This window comes from Sander vitreus, chromosome 5, assembly GCF_031162955.1.
Source record: "Sander vitreus isolate 19-12246 chromosome 5, sanVit1, whole genome shotgun sequence".
NCBI lineage: Eukaryota > Metazoa > Chordata > Actinopteri > Perciformes > Percidae > Sander > Sander vitreus.
The window spans coordinates 23312650-23331705 of record NC_135859.1 but is presented as its reverse complement, the minus strand read 5'-3'; the positions used below and the strand labels follow the sequence as shown (position 1 = coordinate 23331705).

At 39.5% G+C, this 19056-nt stretch overlaps 1 protein-coding gene across 1 annotated transcript in view; it reads left to right on the top strand.

Moving 5' to 3' along the window:
- The window catches only part of LOC144518405 (ras-specific guanine nucleotide-releasing factor 2), a 48476-nt gene that overhangs the window by 18636 nt on the left and 10784 nt on the right, over nucleotides 1-19056 (top strand). Inside the window, exons 2-19 of the mRNA XM_078251077.1 lie at nucleotides 186-292; nucleotides 1469-1616; nucleotides 5249-5338; nucleotides 5506-5642; nucleotides 6405-6521; nucleotides 6676-6755; nucleotides 8277-8470; nucleotides 8606-8715; nucleotides 8799-8917; nucleotides 9980-10140; nucleotides 10259-10325; nucleotides 10849-10985; nucleotides 11516-11598; nucleotides 12015-12263; nucleotides 14233-14325; nucleotides 15649-16151; nucleotides 17633-17758; nucleotides 18687-18776. Coding sequence (XP_078107203.1) covers nucleotides 186-292; nucleotides 1469-1616; nucleotides 5249-5338; nucleotides 5506-5642; nucleotides 6405-6521; nucleotides 6676-6755; nucleotides 8277-8470; nucleotides 8606-8715; nucleotides 8799-8917; nucleotides 9980-10140; nucleotides 10259-10325; nucleotides 10849-10985; nucleotides 11516-11598; nucleotides 12015-12263; nucleotides 14233-14325; nucleotides 15649-16151; nucleotides 17633-17758; nucleotides 18687-18776 — 2611 coding nt within the window. The remainder of the gene's footprint in view (nucleotides 1-185; nucleotides 293-1468; nucleotides 1617-5248; nucleotides 5339-5505; nucleotides 5643-6404; nucleotides 6522-6675; nucleotides 6756-8276; nucleotides 8471-8605; nucleotides 8716-8798; nucleotides 8918-9979; nucleotides 10141-10258; nucleotides 10326-10848; nucleotides 10986-11515; nucleotides 11599-12014; nucleotides 12264-14232; nucleotides 14326-15648; nucleotides 16152-17632; nucleotides 17759-18686; nucleotides 18777-19056) is intronic.

The following is a 19056-nucleotide window of genomic DNA, read 5'->3' as shown; positions in this document are numbered from 1 at the left end:
ATGTTTCCATATGTGTGTGCCAAATGTCTGATTAGCTGTGGCTTGCATCTTAAAGGTGCAACCAAAACATCTTGTCCTGTAAAGTGAGACTGTTGGCACGACTGAGTAGTGGTGTTGTGGATGTGTTAGGTGCCAGGGTCTCACACATATAAACAGCTTTTCTCTCTTTATCGCTCTCTCTTTAGCACTACTTCCTCATCGTATTTGGTCACGATGGACAGAAGCCTCTGGAGCTTCGCACAGAGGAGGAGAGTGAGTGCGATGAATGGGTGGAGGCCATCCAGCAGGCAAGGTACTATTATACTACTATAATAAGGTATTATCGCATAAAGGATATTTGTGTACTTTCCCCAGTTTGCGCCTAGTTTACTACCTTCCACTGATCCATGAGTTTCAGTTCAAATATTGGAAGATTTAAATTGCAGTAATCCATCTTATTGAGGCTGCAGAAACTTTTGAAAGTTCTTCCTTGTTGATGTGTTGAAAGAGGCTCAGACATCTAAGGTCTGAGGTGAGGAGTTTGGACACAGCTGTCCTGAAAAAGATAAAGACATTTGATAGTTTCAAAAGAAGCATGTATCGCTTGCATTTTATAGGTGCCATACCATGTCAGCCTAATTAGTTGTTCCTGTGGTCATCTGTGCTCCCTGCAGTTTCACACTGACTGGCATATTTTGAACTTCTTCTGAAATTAGGACGTGAACTACTGACTTAGTCCACATTACAATGTAACCCCTTCCATTAAAAAGCCCTACATACCTGTGCCTGTGCACACCTGTGCATGCATAGACAGTGTATGATTGATATTTCCATCTCACTGTTTGTTAGGTTTAATAAACGTTTAGGCTAATATATTTAAAAATAGCTAAATAACAATTAGCTATTATATAATTATAATATTATATAAAATGGGTTCTTTAAAGAACCAGTTGGGTCCACAAAGAACTTTCTTGAAATTGGTTTCTTAGTTCTTTTGGGCACCATTGGTGTGCAGGGCAATCAAAGTGAAGAGGTTTTATTTTTTATTTTTGTACTAAGGGCACTTTGACATGTCACAGTAGCAACAGCTGTAAAAATTCAATATGTCACCACCTTCTCCAACTGAGCACAGCCCACTTGAAACCAGTGAGAACAGAAATATCCTGTGAAATAACCAAACTGTTCTGACTTTGGCAGAAAATGTGTTCAATAAGGACCCCATTGCACACAGTGAGAAGCCTGTTGAGAAAATAGGTTACAGGGCTTTTAAGATTTTAAAGCTTCACACAGGGTGGACAATTTGAATCATTACCTAGCGTTAATAATCAATACACTTCAATACACAAGCATTAAGTGTGTTTGTTATTCCTTCCTTTCTACCATTAACACACAATGGAGGAAAGAAGCAAGACATTTTTTGTATATGCTGCTATTCAGTCGTGTATATACAAGTGCTTCATGTAACTGATAGCTCTCTCTTTATTTTCAGTTACTCTGACATCATCATTGAACGAGAGGTGCTGATGCAGAAATACATCCACCTTATACAGATAGTGGAGACTGAAAAGGTGGCTGCTAATCAGCTGCGCACCCAGCTGGAAGATCAGGACACAGAAATTGAGAGGCTCAAAGCAGAGGTAAAGCATGGACACACACAAACACAACACCTACAATTGCCTCTTCCATGTGGGATTTAATTTATGTGCCTAGAGGAAACAATGCATGTGTATAGTATGCCTATAAAACGGAATGCAACAGCCAGTGCATATGGGCATTTGACGTAACACAGAAGACAACAGCAAGTGCTGAGGATTGGAAGAGAAAGTGTAGTTCTTGATGACTGTATTTTTAGTGTTTTTTATTTATACAATCCTCTCATGCCACAGTTTGTTTGGCTGTACTGTTGATACATCATCCTCTGTTTTGTTCTGAAACAAGTATTGCTTTTTTTTATGGAACTCTGGACTGAAATCCTAACCAGCGACTTTAGATACCATGTGTATCCTTTTTAAACAGTGAAATATGTAATGATCTTGGTTATAACTACCATAACAAGGATTAGGGTCTTCATTCAATGCCCCTTCAATCCAAAGGTTCACACTTAAAAATACTGGGTCAATTTTAACCCAATTTGGGTCAATCGTGGTACCCAGTACTGGGTCTATCCAGTACCCATGAGCATAAAAACCACTGGGTCTCCAATCACACCCAATTTTTTCTTACCCAGTTATTTATTTAATTTTCATTGGTTTATTCACCCATATTAGTATGTGGTTATTTTGACTCAGTAACATGTTCATATTTAGGCTACATTTCTCTTGGGTAATAAATTAAACCAAAAAGGTTGGTTACTTTTACCCAGTGTAATGTTATTTTTAATCTTTATATCTGGTCATCAATTAAACCAAAAAAGTTTTGACCCAGGTTTAGTGTTATTTTGTATTTCTGTTGGGTTATTACCCCATATTCAATTCAAAGTTAAAAGTGCCAGGTGGAGTTTTCTTGAGTGAACAAATCATACATTGCTTAAATCCATATTTACTTGCTTGCAGTCTTCTTCTTCCCTGCCTTTTTTGGCGAATTACTTTGGGCATTACCGCTGACCATTGTTGATCAGCGGAATAACATGAAACCGGTGTCAGGAATGTATTGCGTTTGCATGTGTGTGCTTCTGCGCGTGAACGATGGAAAACTGGAACCCATTAATAAAAACATCGCTCTAGCACTATGGATGGTCGTTTTCAGTAAACATGTTTCTTCCTCATTTTTTTAAGGCATTGAACTAGGGTATGCGTACATAAAGTTGCCATCACTCACTCACTTACTCACTCGGTGATCCAAGGAAATGGATACCCATATCTCTATGGGTAATGGGTATGCAGCAGTGTGTGTGTCTTTTCACAGCTGGGCTTATGGCAGCAGAGGAGTGGGTGTGAACAGTACTCATTCACCTTTGAGCGTAGGAGGAGAAGGAGAAAAATTGCATGTATGTATATACAGGGAATGTGGCCATGAACCTGACTCCAGAAGAAGTCATTGGTAGCATTGATTTATGGATCTGCCAACATTTTTAGTATTTTTGTGAAAGTGGAATGTGTAAAATAGCTCTAGCTTTAAACTCATTCATTTATTCACTGACAAAAAGACTGTTTAGGTTACTCTACCAATTAATTGAAGCTAATTAGTTGGAAGTGTATCAACTGAACCAAATGACATAGTTCTTTATAGGAAAACAGAAAACTGAGAGGTTATTGGGAAATTATTCAGAAATTATGGATTTTAAATAAAGTAAAGCTATACCATTGCTTTACCAGATTTACCAGCTCATTTAGTGTTAGTCTTTGCTGGATCAGATGAGAAGTGGTTCTACATGTTAGATGTTCTCTTATGTACCACATAGATGGCCAGAAGGCACTGCAGAGTTAATCTCAATGTACAGGTGCTTGATTGAAATTGAATTCTGGTCTGAGCAGCAGTTGGCCCCAAGGGAAGCTATTTGCTCATTTGGCAAGCTGCTAACATCACCATAAATCACAGCTCCACTGTTTTTCACATTTACAATTCTGTCTCAGCTCATCTGTGTCAATAATTGTTGTATACATATTTTGTTTGTTTTGGCTATTTCTGTCTTCAGGAAGAAATAACACCATGTTTAATGAATTAGCCTGTTATGCTGATTTTAGCTTTAATCCCCCTTTTAGAGCAACAAGTGTGGCAGATTCATCTCATACACACTGTGATTATATGTCATTGGCAGGGATACAGTGAGCCCCATTGATAATGAAAATGCTAACGAAATACATTTTATAAACATCTGCCTGTGTAATTGGACTGCTCATGATAAAAGGATTAGACTTTAGGAGCCAGTGTGCAGTTTGCGATCCATCTCATTAAAACATACTCTTGTTTGTTTGTTTATGTGTGTGTTGCTCCGTGTTTATGAATAATTAAACCAACTAGCCACTGTAACTGTCAACAGTTGGCAGACTGGCTCCTCTCGACTGCCATTGGCATGATAGCTCTAGTGAATAAGAAAATGAAGATGAAAGTGTGTGGCTAGAAATTGCTTTGGTTTCATCTTTCATGCTTTTCTCCATCTGTGATGAACTGATGTTGTCAAGAGGCCTGACGGTAAAAAACAAATAGGTGCAATTATTATAGTACTGCTCAGGGGCGATTCTAGGATCAGACCTTCAGGGGGGCTCAGCCCCTAATGAGAATGTGACACGGATACAGTGCCTTGCAAAAGTGTTAACCCCCCCTGCTAAATCAGTATTTTCACTGGATAACAATGAACATAATTGGCCAAAAAATAAAAATAAAAAAAAAATAAAAAAAAAAAATATATATATATATATATATATCTCTTTAGGGGGGCTTGAGCCCTAAAAATGGTCTAAAATCGCCAATGGTACTGCTGTAGAGCCAGTGTCAACCTCTGCTGGGTTCATTTCTTCTTCACAGAAAACCTTTTACCATCTATGTTTAAAGTTAGTCATCACTATTATCTAAAGAGAAGTAGAGACATTTAATATTAGGTTTACTAAGTAAAATGTGATTTCCCCCCCTTAAGCAAACATTTTGAGTTTGGCATCTGCCTGGCTAATTCCCTTTGTGATGTGTCTCATGTAGGCCTCGGTTCAAAACCTGGAAGATGACAAAAACTTTATTGGTAGGCAGCTGGCTAAATGTCACATGTCTAAAGGCCAATCTGACTGAAGAGAGTATTTCATTTAGAACTGTCATGATTAGATAGATTAGGTCTTTAAAAGGCCTTGATATTATGGTTTTCATATATTGGTTTGTGCTAGAAATATATTTATGTATATATATATATGCAGAAGATGATACTTTGTCATCAGTCCCTGCTGTGCCTGACAATGCACTACAGGTAATCAAGCACATCAAAGCCTTAATTTGCTTACTGTCACCAGCTGATAGCAGCCCTCCCCTTCTCTGTCATTCTCTCTTTCTGAATGAAGGCACCAGATTGTCAAAGATGAGGAAGTCTGATGTATATCTGGTGCACCAACAGTTCACTAAGCATACACTGCATAACCATCACATATACAATATTCAACCAAATTACTCCTAATTAGTTTAGGAATAAAATATCCTCATGAATTAAATCATATCACTTCCTACTACACCTCAGAAGACCATTGTTTCTATTTAATGTGATTTTACTGTAATGTAATGTGTCTTTTGTTCAGACATTTAGTCACCCACATTATGCTCAAATTGTTTTTGACTGAATTTCTCTTAAAAGATTATAGCTCTGAACAAAACTAAGGAGCGAATGCGGCCTTACCATGTCAACCATGAAAATGAAGACCCTGATATCAAAAAGATCAAAAAGGTAAATAAATATTTTACTGTGAATAATAATAATAATAAGAATGTGTTTTTCTCTTCTGTAACCCGTCTTTTGTGTCTTACCTGGGATTTCTTGCAAGTGTTGCATGCACAGTAGGCACGCTCCATGTGTATGACTGCGTCTAAGCTACCTTGTTTGTATTTTCTCAGGTGCAGAGTTTCATGCGGGGCTGGCTCTGTCGGAGGAAGTGGAAGATTATTGTTCAAGACTACATCTGCTCTCCTCATGCTGAGAGCATGAGGAAGAGGAACCAGATCGTCTTTAACATGGTGGAGGCAGAGACAGAGTATGTAAATACTTTATAGCGGCACACACTGTAGAAATGTTGTCACTATAGTCAAGCTTTGCAGTTCATGCCATAACAGACATTCCTGTGCATCACTTTGAAATAGTTTCTCAATAGAATTTTCAGAAAATGTACTACATCACAATATATATATATATATATATATATTGATAGTTATTGACAGTATATAAAATTACTACATACACTGAAATAGAAGATTTTGTACATAACTGCCATCCATAATGTACTAATGTATGTATTGGATTAATTAAAACAAACTAAATCACAGTCAGATTATCAGAACCTGATAAAACATGGGTTACAAGTATGGCAAAACAATCTCATGTTGTTCAAACTTGATAAGTTCATAAGATATTTTCAAGAAAATGTTGAGAAAAGATTAGAAATGTGTTTGTACAGTTATGGGCAAACAGGGAGAGGCATTCATGATTCATTATAGCTTCAGCTAGAACAAATAAAAACATTCAGGAAATGTTATCATCTGTTAGTCAACATTTAAGGTATATTACAATATTACAAAATCCAACTATTAAATATGAATAATGTCTTCATTGAACATATTTACTCCTATGCTGTATGTTTTTTGAAGATGAATCTGAATTGCTATAACATTGCTGGGGAGTCTGCTATATCTCACTGTTTAAGACAGTATTAGGTAATACATATAAGTATTTTGACTGTGTGTGTGCGTGTGTGTGTGTGTGTGTGCGTGTGCGTGTGCGTGTGTGCGTGTGATGACAGGTACGTCCACCAGCTCTACATCCTGGTCAACTTTTTCCTCAGACCTCTGAGGATGGCTGCCAGCTCTAAGAAACCCCCCATCAGCCACGACGATGTCAGCAGCATCTTCCTTAACAGGTGTCTAGATATTCTGTCCATCTGTGCTTCTAACTGACTCACTGACATGTTAACTACACTGGGGGCACAAGCAGAGACAGATTCTGAGGATTAAAAAACAACAAATCCTCTTTTGTCATTTTGTTGTGACACTGCATTTACACTGTGTCTTCAGTGAGACCATCATGTTCCTTCATGAGATTTTCCATCAAGGCTTGAAGGCAAGAATAGCCAACTGGCCAACTCTGGTGCTGGGTAAGCTGTTACTTTGCCTCACACAACACACAAATACACGCTGTATGCATACACTCTGCAGCCACTCAGTGACATCAAGGTCAGGTTTTCAGTGGTCCAGTTTGTCTGATTCAAACGTCAGTCCTGACGTCTTACTGCCCCATTCACACACACATTAATTTCCCTATCTTAGTCTGCAACAAGCACACTCATTGTCTTGACAGACAAAGACCACACAGACCAGAAGGCATACCACAAATTCACCTCCTAAAACAGAAGCCCTTCGACAGATAAGCATCACCTAGGAGACAGACTGCTGAAAGACATGACAGCAAATTACTTGTGACACATTCAAAAAGAAAAGGGTCGACTGACTAAACACCCTTATCTGACGCTCTGCTTCAGGCTCACACTGAATTTAGATATTTGATCAACAATGTGTATAACATCAAATCCATTTATGTAGTGTTTTTCTTTGTTATCTTGCACAGTTTTGATTACTTTATCCTTGTCAGGGCACGGCCATTGAAAGGCCTGATGATCCAGTCATTTGTGTATGTGCAGTTCATCAGGAAATAACCTCTACTTCATCCAGTGCTGTTATATAGATATATCCCATAAATGGGGTTATATTCATTCTTTGAATAGACTTTGTCATGCATCTAACACAGTGATGATGCTTTTTAAAACAACTGCTTATTGTCCAAGAAAGTGGAAACAAGGATCATTAAAGAAACTCATAACATCACCAATCAGTGTTTACTGAATTTGGTTTTAAGGAGTCAGTTTCACAGCTACATTTGAAATATCTTTTCCCATTTCCCTTTAACCTTACCTTGGTCAAATCCCCTCCACCACCTTCTGTCTTGTAGTTTTCCCTCACCATTTTGGGGTTGACTTAAATGAATTCATACTAGCAAATTAAATTGTATTAGCCTTCTGCCCTCACTATAAGTGCACCCTATAAAAGTTGAAGACAGTTGGCCTTTGAAGTTGTTATTGGATGGAAGTAAAAACTGTGAAAATAGTATCGGACAATGAGAAACAAGGAGATACTGTAATCAAAGTTAATATAAAAGTGAAGACTACGATAAAAGCTAGCTGTCAAATTGTTATGCTGTCCCTTATGCCAGAAAGAGTATCACCAGTGAAATATTATTAGGTCACTGCATAGGAAGTACAAGACAGTAATTAATCTAGTAAACATACACAAAGAGTCCACACAAGTAAAAGTAAGAAGAGCAGTTTGTATTAGCATCACGTTAAACTCAGACAGTTTGGTAAGCAAAAAAACAAAATTCCACTAAATCACAAATCAAGAATCACAAAACAGCTATAATAAAATCAGTACTAAAACATAATGCTCCAACGAGGGCATTTGGGGAGTAGCTAAAAGACCCTTGTCTATATTTGCCAGTTTTGTGCCAGTTGCTATAGCAACAGAATGTTAAACTAAAACCAACTGCTGGTGGCAAATACTTGGGAACTGCATTCCGTTATTCGACTTACATACCGTATATATGTGTGTGTTTTTGTTTCTAGCTGACCTATTTGACATCCTGCTGCCCATGCTGAACATCTATCAGGAATTTGTGCGTAACCATCAGTACAGCCTGCAGGTTTTGGCCAACTGTAAGCAGAACAGAGACTTTGACAAGCTGCTGAAACAGTACGAGTCTAATGCCGCCTGTGAGGGAAGGATGCTCGAGACCTTCCTCACGTACCCCATGTTCCAGGTAAATCATGGGCACCAGCACACTCACGTTTTCACAAACATATTGTAACACAAATACATATGTCTGTGTTTTGATGTCAATTCATTCATATGTTTAATAATCTTTATTTTCCATATTGCTGTTCACTCCTACAAGATTCCTCGCTACATCATTACTTTGCATGAGTTATTGGCACACACGCCTCATGAGCATGTGGAGCGCAAGAGTCTTGAATTCGCCAAGTCCAAATTAGAGAATCTGTCCAGGTATGTGTCTGGGCAGTTGCCAGAATTATCAACTTTCCTGACATTTTGACATTAAACTAACTGGTGTGTTTGTGTGTGGCCAGAGTAATGCATGACGAGGTGAGCGACACAGAGAACATCCGGAAGAACCTGGCTATAGAGAGGATGATAGTGGAGGGCTGTGACATCCTGCTGGACACCAGCCAGACCTTTGTCAGGCAGGGTAAGTCTTTGTCAGGTCACGGCACTGCTTACCATTCAGCAAAGCTCTGAAAGTTTTCCTGACAGTAAGACCCTCCTGCCTGTCAACCTGTGATCTGAGAGCACAGACACTGAGTCATGACATTAGATACTGTAATACCTTCTACTGGGGAAGATTTGTCTCTTTGTTAGCTTGTCCAGTAAAATAAAATGTGTTTCTAAAAATTGGTTGTAGCTCTCCATTTTAACCTCTCAAATACATTATTCTGAGGGATAGTAACTAGCATAATTCAAAGAATACCATCCTAATGAATTATTCCCAAGCAGTTCAAAACAGAATAGAGTACCTATTTTGTTTAATTCCATTTAATGTACATTTTTGCAGTTTCCTGTGAAGCTGTCAGATTAAACCAATTTCTCTTTACTAAATGGAAAACCTCTGTGATGTCTTATCTTTCAATGCACTTATTGTAAACTACTTTGGGCAAAAGGGTATGTCACATTAATGTAAAATTGTAGATTTAAAGCCAATACAATTACAATACAATTTCTTGAATTGCCTGTGAACACTGGTGTGTGTTAAAGTGTTAGCGTGGAGTCATGGTGCCATATCCAACAGTCTGCCTTGTCTAACAAAAAAAAGTCATTCTTGATCAGCTTTATCTCAAATATACTGCATAATTTGTACTGTATTAATCAGCAATTACTTCATGCATCAAGTGATTGGATATAATAAAAAGCACTGGTCCAAGACCTGCAAAATCGTGTTGATGTGCTCTTGAGACAGGCACTGAACCCATATCTGTCCCAGGGTTCATTAAGAAGTGTGCCAATTGCTACAGTGTGCAAACCCCAATGAGCTGCTGTATCTGATCTCTTGATTTGTCAAGGTCACTTTCGCATGAAGTGCTCACACCAGTGTTGACAGTCCACGTCTTCTCTTGATCCAAGGTTCCTGTCAGGTTGAAGCAGAGATACAGTTTATGCCACTGAATTTTCAGTTGAGAAATGTTGCTTTTTACACAGCCCACAGCTTAGTGTCAGCTTAATGAAATGTAATGTAATCCTGTGACCTGCTCCTCAGGTTCACTGATCCAGCTGCCATCAGTGGAGCGAGGGAAGCTAAGTAAGGTCCGTCTGGGCTCTCTCTCTCTGAAGAAGGAAGGGGAACGTCAGTGCTTTCTCTTCACCAAACACTTCCTCGTCTGCACACGCAGCTCTGGAGGAAAATTGCACCTTCTCAAGGTGAGAACACCTTAACCTCAGTAGTTTAGGTAGATTTCAGAGTGGGAATTAACATTTTAATTGATCAAACTTTAACCAAAATAAACTGTTGTTAAAATTTGCTAATAAAATCTTGCAGCAAGGTGGAGTTTTGTCCCTGATTGACTGCACACTCATAGAGGAACCAGATGCCAGCGACGAGGAGTGTAAGTTAACCAAATCTATGAAGCACTGTATCTACACTTGTCGACACACTGTTAGCTTTAATTGGCTCGTTTAGGCCCTTCACCACTCATGAAGGTTAATTAGGTGTCAAATGATGAAGTGTCCAGAAATTACTTCCCTTTAAATATCAGATGCTCACCCCTTTAAATGTCAGGTTTTAATCGTTTGACATTGATGATCATTGTCCATTATTTTCTTCTTCTTCTAAGGATTTATTTTGCAAATAGGGAGATTGATGAAACACCTACACACATACACACAAGTGCTGAGACAATCGCATGCATGTGCTTCAACACACACCTTTACACTTAAGCCTCAGGGGTGCGCAGAATGGAGATAGCAGGTCCACTTAATTAACCCTCTGTGTGTGTGTGTGTGTGTGTGTGTGTGTGTGTGTGTGTGTGTGTAGGTACAAGCACAAGCATTTCTTTTTTACTATCATATTTGTTAATTGGATTGCTGTACTGTAAAAAGCTCTTTCTTTCTTTTTCCTCTATCACACAGCTAAAGCTAGCGGTCAGGTATTTGGTCAGCTGGATTTTAAGCTCGTAGTAGAGCCTTCAGACACACCTTCATTCACTGTGGTGTTACTGGCACCATCGCGACAGGAGAAGGCAGCATGGACCAGTGATATTAGCCAGGTAATACACAAAGTCCCACAAACACACTAGCCAGACAAACACAGAATAACAAGAACCTCCAAATAGCAAGGGCATGTCTCCGCTGGGCATTGAGAAGGCTTGGTGATAAGTAAACACAAACACGGGTGCAGTTCCCCAGGGGGGAGTTCAGCTAACTGCCTCAGTACTTCACAAACAGAGTAGCACCATAAAAGCATGTCAGACTGAATTCATTCTTATAAAATAAAAATAAAAACATTGACAGTTTCAAATGGCTACTTTTTCCCCTTCAATTCCTTTAATCAGACTTTTGAAATATTTTCACAACAATTCTCAGCATTTGTTTTAATTTAATGGGAGGGCACAGATAAAGAAATGAGTACTAGAAAGATTATTTCAAAGTAAATCCGGAGTATTTCTGTTGTATGGTGTTACAGACTCCACCGACCATTTTTTTTAAAAAATTCTATAGGTCGAAACAAACCCTCTCATACTGTCATCCTTTCACTTCATTCTCATTCCTTATCTTCCTTTTCTCTCTGCCTCTGCAGTGTATAGATAATATCCGCTGTAATGGCTTGATGACAAGTGTATTTGAGGAGAACTCTAAAGTCACTGTGCCTCATATGATCAAGTAAGTATGTTTGTGTGTGTGTGTGAAGAGGAACACCCATCTCTTCATGCCAGTGTTGCAAAACATATGATGTAGCATACCTGGATGAAAATGTTACAGTCATGTTGATGTACAGTACTGTAAATTGTTAGGCTGTATGTTATGTATTATGCTTTTTATATTTATTTCTCCTCAAAAGTATTCTTTGGTATCCTCCTTTTTTTTGGAATACATGGATTTTCTTTATTCATTTATATCTTTTTTTACTTGGCTGTTTTTGCTCAGCTACTTTCAGAACCTTTTCCTTGCTTATCAGCCCAGCAGTCACCCATGCTCGGTTGTGTGTGTGTGTGTGTGTGTGTGTGTGTGTGTGTGTGTGTGAGTGTGTGTTTGTGTGTGTGTGTGTGTGTTTGTGTGTGTATGTGTGTATCCATCAGATCCGATGTGCGTCTCCATAAAGATGATGTTGACATTTGCTTCAGCAAAACGCTCAACTCCTGCAAGGTCCCCCAGATCCGCTATGCCAGTGTGGAGCGGCTGCTGGAGAGGCTGACCGACCTGCGCTTCCTCTCCATAGACTTTCTCAACACCTTCCTGCACACATACAGGATTTTCACCACGGCAACAGTGGTCATGGACAAACTGGCCGACATCTACAAAAAGCCCTTCTCCTCCATACCTATCAGGTCATACAATGCAAACACAAATTTGCTTTCACAAACACAAACTTGTCGTTTTTGTGTATCTGTCTATATTTGTGTATGTATGAGTGTGTAAAATATGCAAGGATGTGTATTTGTGTGTTCTGAGTGTTCTGAGAGTGTTTTATTAGCTTCTCCCTCTTTTTTTAAATTCTGTGAATGATGTAGTCAGATGTGGGTCAGTTTTGGACTCTGTCCACAAGGTTGAATACATACTGGCTGAAATACATACCTGCCTGTGTGTGGAGGCCAGCAGAACAGATGTTTCAACAAAGTTTTGGCACAGCCATAGGAATATACTGTGTGTCAGATGGGGAGTTTCTCTCTCTCTCTCTCTCTCTCTCTCTCTCTCTCTCTCTCTCTCTCTCTCTCTCTCTCTACTTTATTCATGCTCTCTCTCTTATTAGGTCTCTGGCTCCATAAGAATTGTGTGTATATATTTCTTCCTCGACATTAGCTTTTCGACCGGAAAATCTCTGTCTTTTCCTCTGCCCAAGGGCAGGTTTGTATGTAAAGCCTAACTCACCGTGGCCTGTAGCTGCCTTCAGTGGAAGAGAACAGGGAGGACTCATCCAGAGACCAGAGGTGTGCAGGAAGGGTAGTGGGCGTATGTAGGGCAATCCCCCTTTCTTAAACCTTTACTTGAACAGGATATGCTTCATTTTCCCCCTAATATTATTGAAAATGGGCACATGAGCAGCCCGAGTGTCCTTTAAGTCAAACCTTTAATTTTTTCTCTCCCTTATCCACCAGAAAGCCATTAAAATAAGAGGTTTATAAAGAGAACATAATTTACTTTATTCCAAAGTTTTTATTGTGGTGCTTTTTAGCCATGCTGGCTCTATATTGGCCATTAGTCCAGACTGAAATGTTTAAAAAACTATTGGATGGATTGCCATGAAAGTATATACAGACATTCATGGTCCCCAGAGGACGAATTCACATGACTTTGGTGATCCTCACAGCCTCAACTGTACTTCGTGTTCAGTGCTAATTAGCGAATTCTAGCATACATTATACCTGTTAAACATCAACGTGTTAGCATATTGACATGAGCATGTACGGTACTGTAGCTTAAAGCACTGTTGTGCCTAAGCGTAGCATCACAGAGCCGCTAGCATGGCTGTAGACTCTAAGTCTTGTTTTAACCTTATGTATTGATATTTCATTGCTCTTTTACAATTTTGTTTCGCAGTTATTAGTATGTCTTTTATTGAGCATTTGTTTCGTCAACAAATGCTCAATAAAAGACATTTGGAGCACTACAACGATTAAAATTACATTTTATGGGGTGGATTTCAAAGTCAAAGTCCCCCTTTGGTTTTTTTTTTAATCAAAGAGGTGCCCTAATTTCATTTTTGTCTCTTCAATTTCAATTCAATTTTATTTATAGAGTAACATCATATCAGAAGTTATCTCAGGACACTTTACAGATAGAGTAGGTCTAGACCACTCTCTATAGTTTACAGAGACCCAACAATTCCCCACAAGAGCAAGCATTTGGTGCGACAGTGGTGAGGAAAACCTTCCTTTTAACAGGCAGAAACCTCAGGCAGACCCTGGCTCGTGGTGGGCGGCCATCTGCCTGTTAGAGACTCTCTGCATGGCACTGTTATGGACACACACATAAACACAGAGGTACACAGTCTTTAACACAGCTCTCTTTTCTCTTATCTCTCTTTTCTCCCATGTGGTCATGTGATTACCTGGGAGATTAAACATATGCTGCTATTCTCTCACTCACATGCTGGCTCCCCTCCTCCTCAGACACACCTTTCATCTTCCAAGAGATCCACCCACAATCCTTCCATCATCTTCCCTCAAACCATCTTCTATCTTCATCATATCTCCTAGTTTTGCATTTTCATGTCTCAGTCTAAGCATCACCCCATCCATTTAATCATTTTTCTGTGTCATCCATCCCCCTGTCTCTTCATGTCCCCTCTAACTACAGGGCGCAGTACCACTCATTTGACCGTCTGTCAATCTTATCCATCTCTCCCGACTACAGTCTGAAGATCAAGAAGATAGCCATGGATCAGTCCAAGTAACTGACTCTTCTCTCTGTCCTTCTTCTTGCTGTCCCTTTTTCAACTTTTCCTGCCTGTTCTTCCTCTCCTCTGGTCATGGTCTGACACTTCACTGATGCATGACTTTCTCCCTTACTTTTGAATATACCCACTATTGATCTCTTTAAATGAATGGAGCAACTCACAGGGGATGTAATTTCACCAGTTTGAAACATTTTAGGTTGATGATACATAGACAGGAATGGGAGAAGCGAAATGTTTTCTTCAATCTGCGGGCGGTCTGTAGCATGTTCTCTCACTGTAGCATCACTTCCTCAAGGCTGTTTTTTCTCTCTCTATTCATATTGAGCCCTTTTCATCATTCCTCTCAGTCTGCTTTATATATCTTTCTCTTAAGCATCTTCTGGTGCTCTAAAGTTCTTCAGCATTCCTCCTCTCTGCTATTCATGTATCTTTCCTTCCTCTGTCTGCCTTTCCTTTCTCTTATTTCAATTGTGGATGCAATTTGTTCCTCTATTTCCTGCTGAATAACTGGCTTGTGCGAATAAATGATGGATGTGTTTATCTATGCATGATTACTCCTCTCTTAATGTAGCTCTGAACACACAACTTTCTGAGCAATGTTAATGGCATTACAAAATGCTTGTTGATTAAAGCTTTTGAACTTTCATTGCCTGGTACCAAAATCATAGTCAGCTGAGGGGAATAGTCTTGTGATTATTCTCTTTGAGTTCGTCACTATGAGCGATAAAGATAACGGTTAGAGCAGATTTAAGTTTATGTTAACTTGTCCAACTACCTCCTGTTCAAAAAATCTGAGGAACCATGTATACAAAGTTCTAAAATGCCTACCCTGTTCATCTGATGTGGATGTAAACACCCTAAAATTAAAACTTAAAGTCAGCACGGTAACCTCAAAGAAATTGTTTATTTCCAACCCAGTCTGTTGGAGTACAGACACAACAACATTTTAATTGTGTCACTGTTCATATATTTTCTGACTGCACTGTATGTGCCCACACACTCATTATAAGTCACTCTGGATAACTGCATTAGCTAAATACCCGAAATGTAACATTGAATGCCTTGAGGTCCCCAGTTTTCTGTGAAATCTGATTTTTTTTTTTTTTATGTCTTTATGATTTCTGAAAACACAGTATTTTGACCATACATAATAGTATGTCTCTAATACAGGAAAACTATCTGACACAATGACTTTGCTATTGAAACTTTTAGGCACATAGACACATAGAAAACAACTTTTCTTTTGAGCTGCTGCAATTACACATTTTCTTTTCATCCTTTTTTTTGCCAACAAATTGCTTTTTACCCCCTTCCAGGTCCTTGGAGCTGTTCTTTGCCACCAATCAGAACAACAGAGGTGGCGAGCACATAAACGACAAAACGACTCCTCGTCTTTGCCGCAAGTTCTCCTCTCCACCTCCTCTGTCCATCCAGTCCCGCACCTCTTCCCCTGTCCAAACACGAAAGCTTTCCCTCCACTCCCCCATCACCGCCAGGGTCGGAGGCCTCGACCTAACCAGTCCTTTTTCAAACTCCAGCGTCAACCATAATACTTCCCAGTCTGCTGCCAGTAGCCCCACATCTGCCCAAACCCCCCAAACCCCCCAAACCCCAACACCTCAGACCCCAACTCCAACCACCTCCTCTTCTCCTCCTCCCTCTTCCACCTCTCCCCCACCCAACAACTCCAAGCCACTGCAGGACCAAGTTCCTCCCATTCCCTTGTCCCCAGAACAGAGTCCCTGCTCGACTGCAGAGGGGGAGGATGTGCCCAAGATCGACCCCTTCTGTGGCAAAGTGAGACGGAGCATCCACAGAGGTATTTAATACTGTAGTTTCCACATAAATAAAGTGCAAAAAACATACATTTATACAGCACAGAGCATTAGGGCTCAAATGTAATCATATTAGTGCCAATGCAAAAGCAGTGTTTCACCGCCCTCTCTGTCTGGCAAGTTTAAAGTCTGTTTCACACCCAGCATCACTGACATGTGGTCTGATATGGATAGAGGTGAGCTGATCGGCACTGCTTCCGTGCTGTGCGGCCCATAGATCAGGCCAAGAGAGAGCTGGAACATCTGAATTGTGAAGCATTGGTAGATGATTTAAATTCTTATTATGTGCTTTAAATCTCTGCTTTGCTGCTATGTATTCTCAATGACTGATCGACATATACAGTAGAGTCTTAATGGTGCACTGAAATGCTCATGAAGTTGGACAGTGTGAAGTGTTCCATGTAAGAGCAGAAAAGGCACCTGGTGGGACATCATTATCTCCTTACATTTGTGTGCTTGAGTCAGCTAAGTCGACTTCCCACCAAACATGCTCAGATCTTCTAATGGTGGTGTTAAACAGCCCTCTCAGACTGGAGAGGGATTGTGTCAGGGCATCTGCAGCAGCACAGCAAGGACAAGCTGCAGTTAGACCATAATTAGCATGTGCACACACATACAATAACAGTGTGTACATGACTGTGTGCATGTGTGGCAGCTGCTTACAGCTCACTAGGAGACGAAGAGCCATTAGGACCCATACCATCATGCCACTCTCACCTCCTCTGCATACTGTCTCACAGTTTCTTTAGCTTTTAATCAGAAGTGTATATGATATATGTATCTATGTACATGCAGCTATTTGCACATCTTCATTTTTGCCTGTTGATCCTACCCTTTCTCTTGGCCTTTGTCACTCACAAATTGGCAGTGTGACATTCTAAGCATATTAGTAGTCATGAGTCATCAGGTGAAAATAGGCAATATCTCTGCATCTATCAAGTTACATCCAAATGAAATTCATTTAAATAAAACAACATATTGATCTCCAAAGTGAAACACAAGGATGCATATGTAGTAGCAAGAACATCTACAGTAGAGCTCCTGGTAATCATGTACTGTGCTGTGTTTACTGTATTAGGGCAGAATACAGATGCGTGACAAATGAAAGGAAAAATCTGAATAAATAATCATAGTAATAAATCCAGATGTTTCCATGTAGGGAACAAAGGGTCAATACATGGTTTCATGAGTGTGAAAATTATGTGAAACCTTTTTATTTAAACATAATTATGTTATGACCTTTACAATCACCAAATCTCAACCCAATTTTACACCTATGGTACATATAAAGAAGCCTCGATGTTATCCACTGGTTATACTGAGTGATCTCTGCATGGCTGTGAACATAAGTGTAATAAAGTTCTCCTCTCCAGTAGAGCAGCAGCAGTAATGGCCACCATCATGACCATAACCATCATCCTCATCCTCATCGTTATTCTTGTCCCTCTCCTTTCCTCTTGTCTAGCTGTCCTGGAGTCGGTGGCAGTGGAGAAAATCATCCCAGAGTCTCCTCAGAGCAGTGAAGCAGGAGACATGTCTCCAAGTCGATCCCCTTCTACACCTCGACACCTCCGCTACAGACAGCCTAGAGGTAACACTGTGTGTGTGGTTTTATGACTCATAGACTAACTAAACCACAGAGATATAGCTGGAAGCCCTCGCAGTGGGCAGTGCTGTGCCCACTGCACTGCCACTCTGCAAAGCCAGGCAAAGATCCCTGACCCCGGAGGCTGACATCTTTAGTACAGCAGCATAATATGAAGCTCAAATACAACCAGACAATGGCATAAATGGTCCTGTGTGACTGAGTTATGATGGTGATAATATTTTCAATGTTTAAAAAATTAAAGGTGATGACTGATATGATCACAGTGAGAATTCCTGTATGGCTGTTGGAAATATTGCCAACAATGAGGAGTATAGTTATGGTCTGCAATGTGCCTGTAACAAGAATGACAATGTTAATGATTTGGAGTTTCATAAGTGATGATAAATACAGTTAATGATGTATAGGTGAACTTACATATTTGTATTTTGCATCTAAAATTTCTCTGATGTATATCACAAACACTAGTACAAATGATGCCTGATATAATGAGTACATCAGCTAAATAAACTTTTCTACATGCAACATATTCTCTTCACAGCCTCTAATGTACAGATTGTGTTTTCAGTATATATGTATGTTCTTATAGGTTATTTACATGACTAGTAAGGCAAACTTTGAAATATTTGCCATGTACGACCAACTATTTGGTTATTAATTAATTTGTCACAGGAGAATTGTGGTTGCTATTAAAAGTATTTTAATTGATAAAATAGGCAATTTGACATTTAGTTTAAAAAAAAGTCATCATACAAAAAGGTTATTTTAATTTGTGACCAATCATGTTTTTATTGTGTTCGTCTGAAATGAAAGTTTACTTGTGTCGACTCCTCTTGATGATTACAGCGGTAAAATATTATAACAGTATTGTTGTCGTTGATGATAATTACAGTATGTGTTTGTGTGTTTGCAGTCCAGTCAGGGGAAAACTCACGCTGCTCAGTCTCTCCTGCTTCAGCCTTTGCTATCGCCACAGCAGCAGCAGGACATGGTTCACCACCAGGCATGCACGCACGCATGCACACATGCACGCACGCAAGCACGCACGCACGCACGCACGCACGCAAATACTTTACAACTACTTTACAACTACTTTACTTGTACTTCTGCAATGTTTGAAATACTTTCAATTAAGCATTTTTCAATTGCAATATTGTTAACCACTGACAGATTTTGCTTTTGTTGGTAAATACAGTTAAGCCCTAGATCATCATTGAACGTTTTATATTATGACGCAGTAATAACATTTTCTCTCTCTTTTTTTCCTTTTTATGTTTTTAATT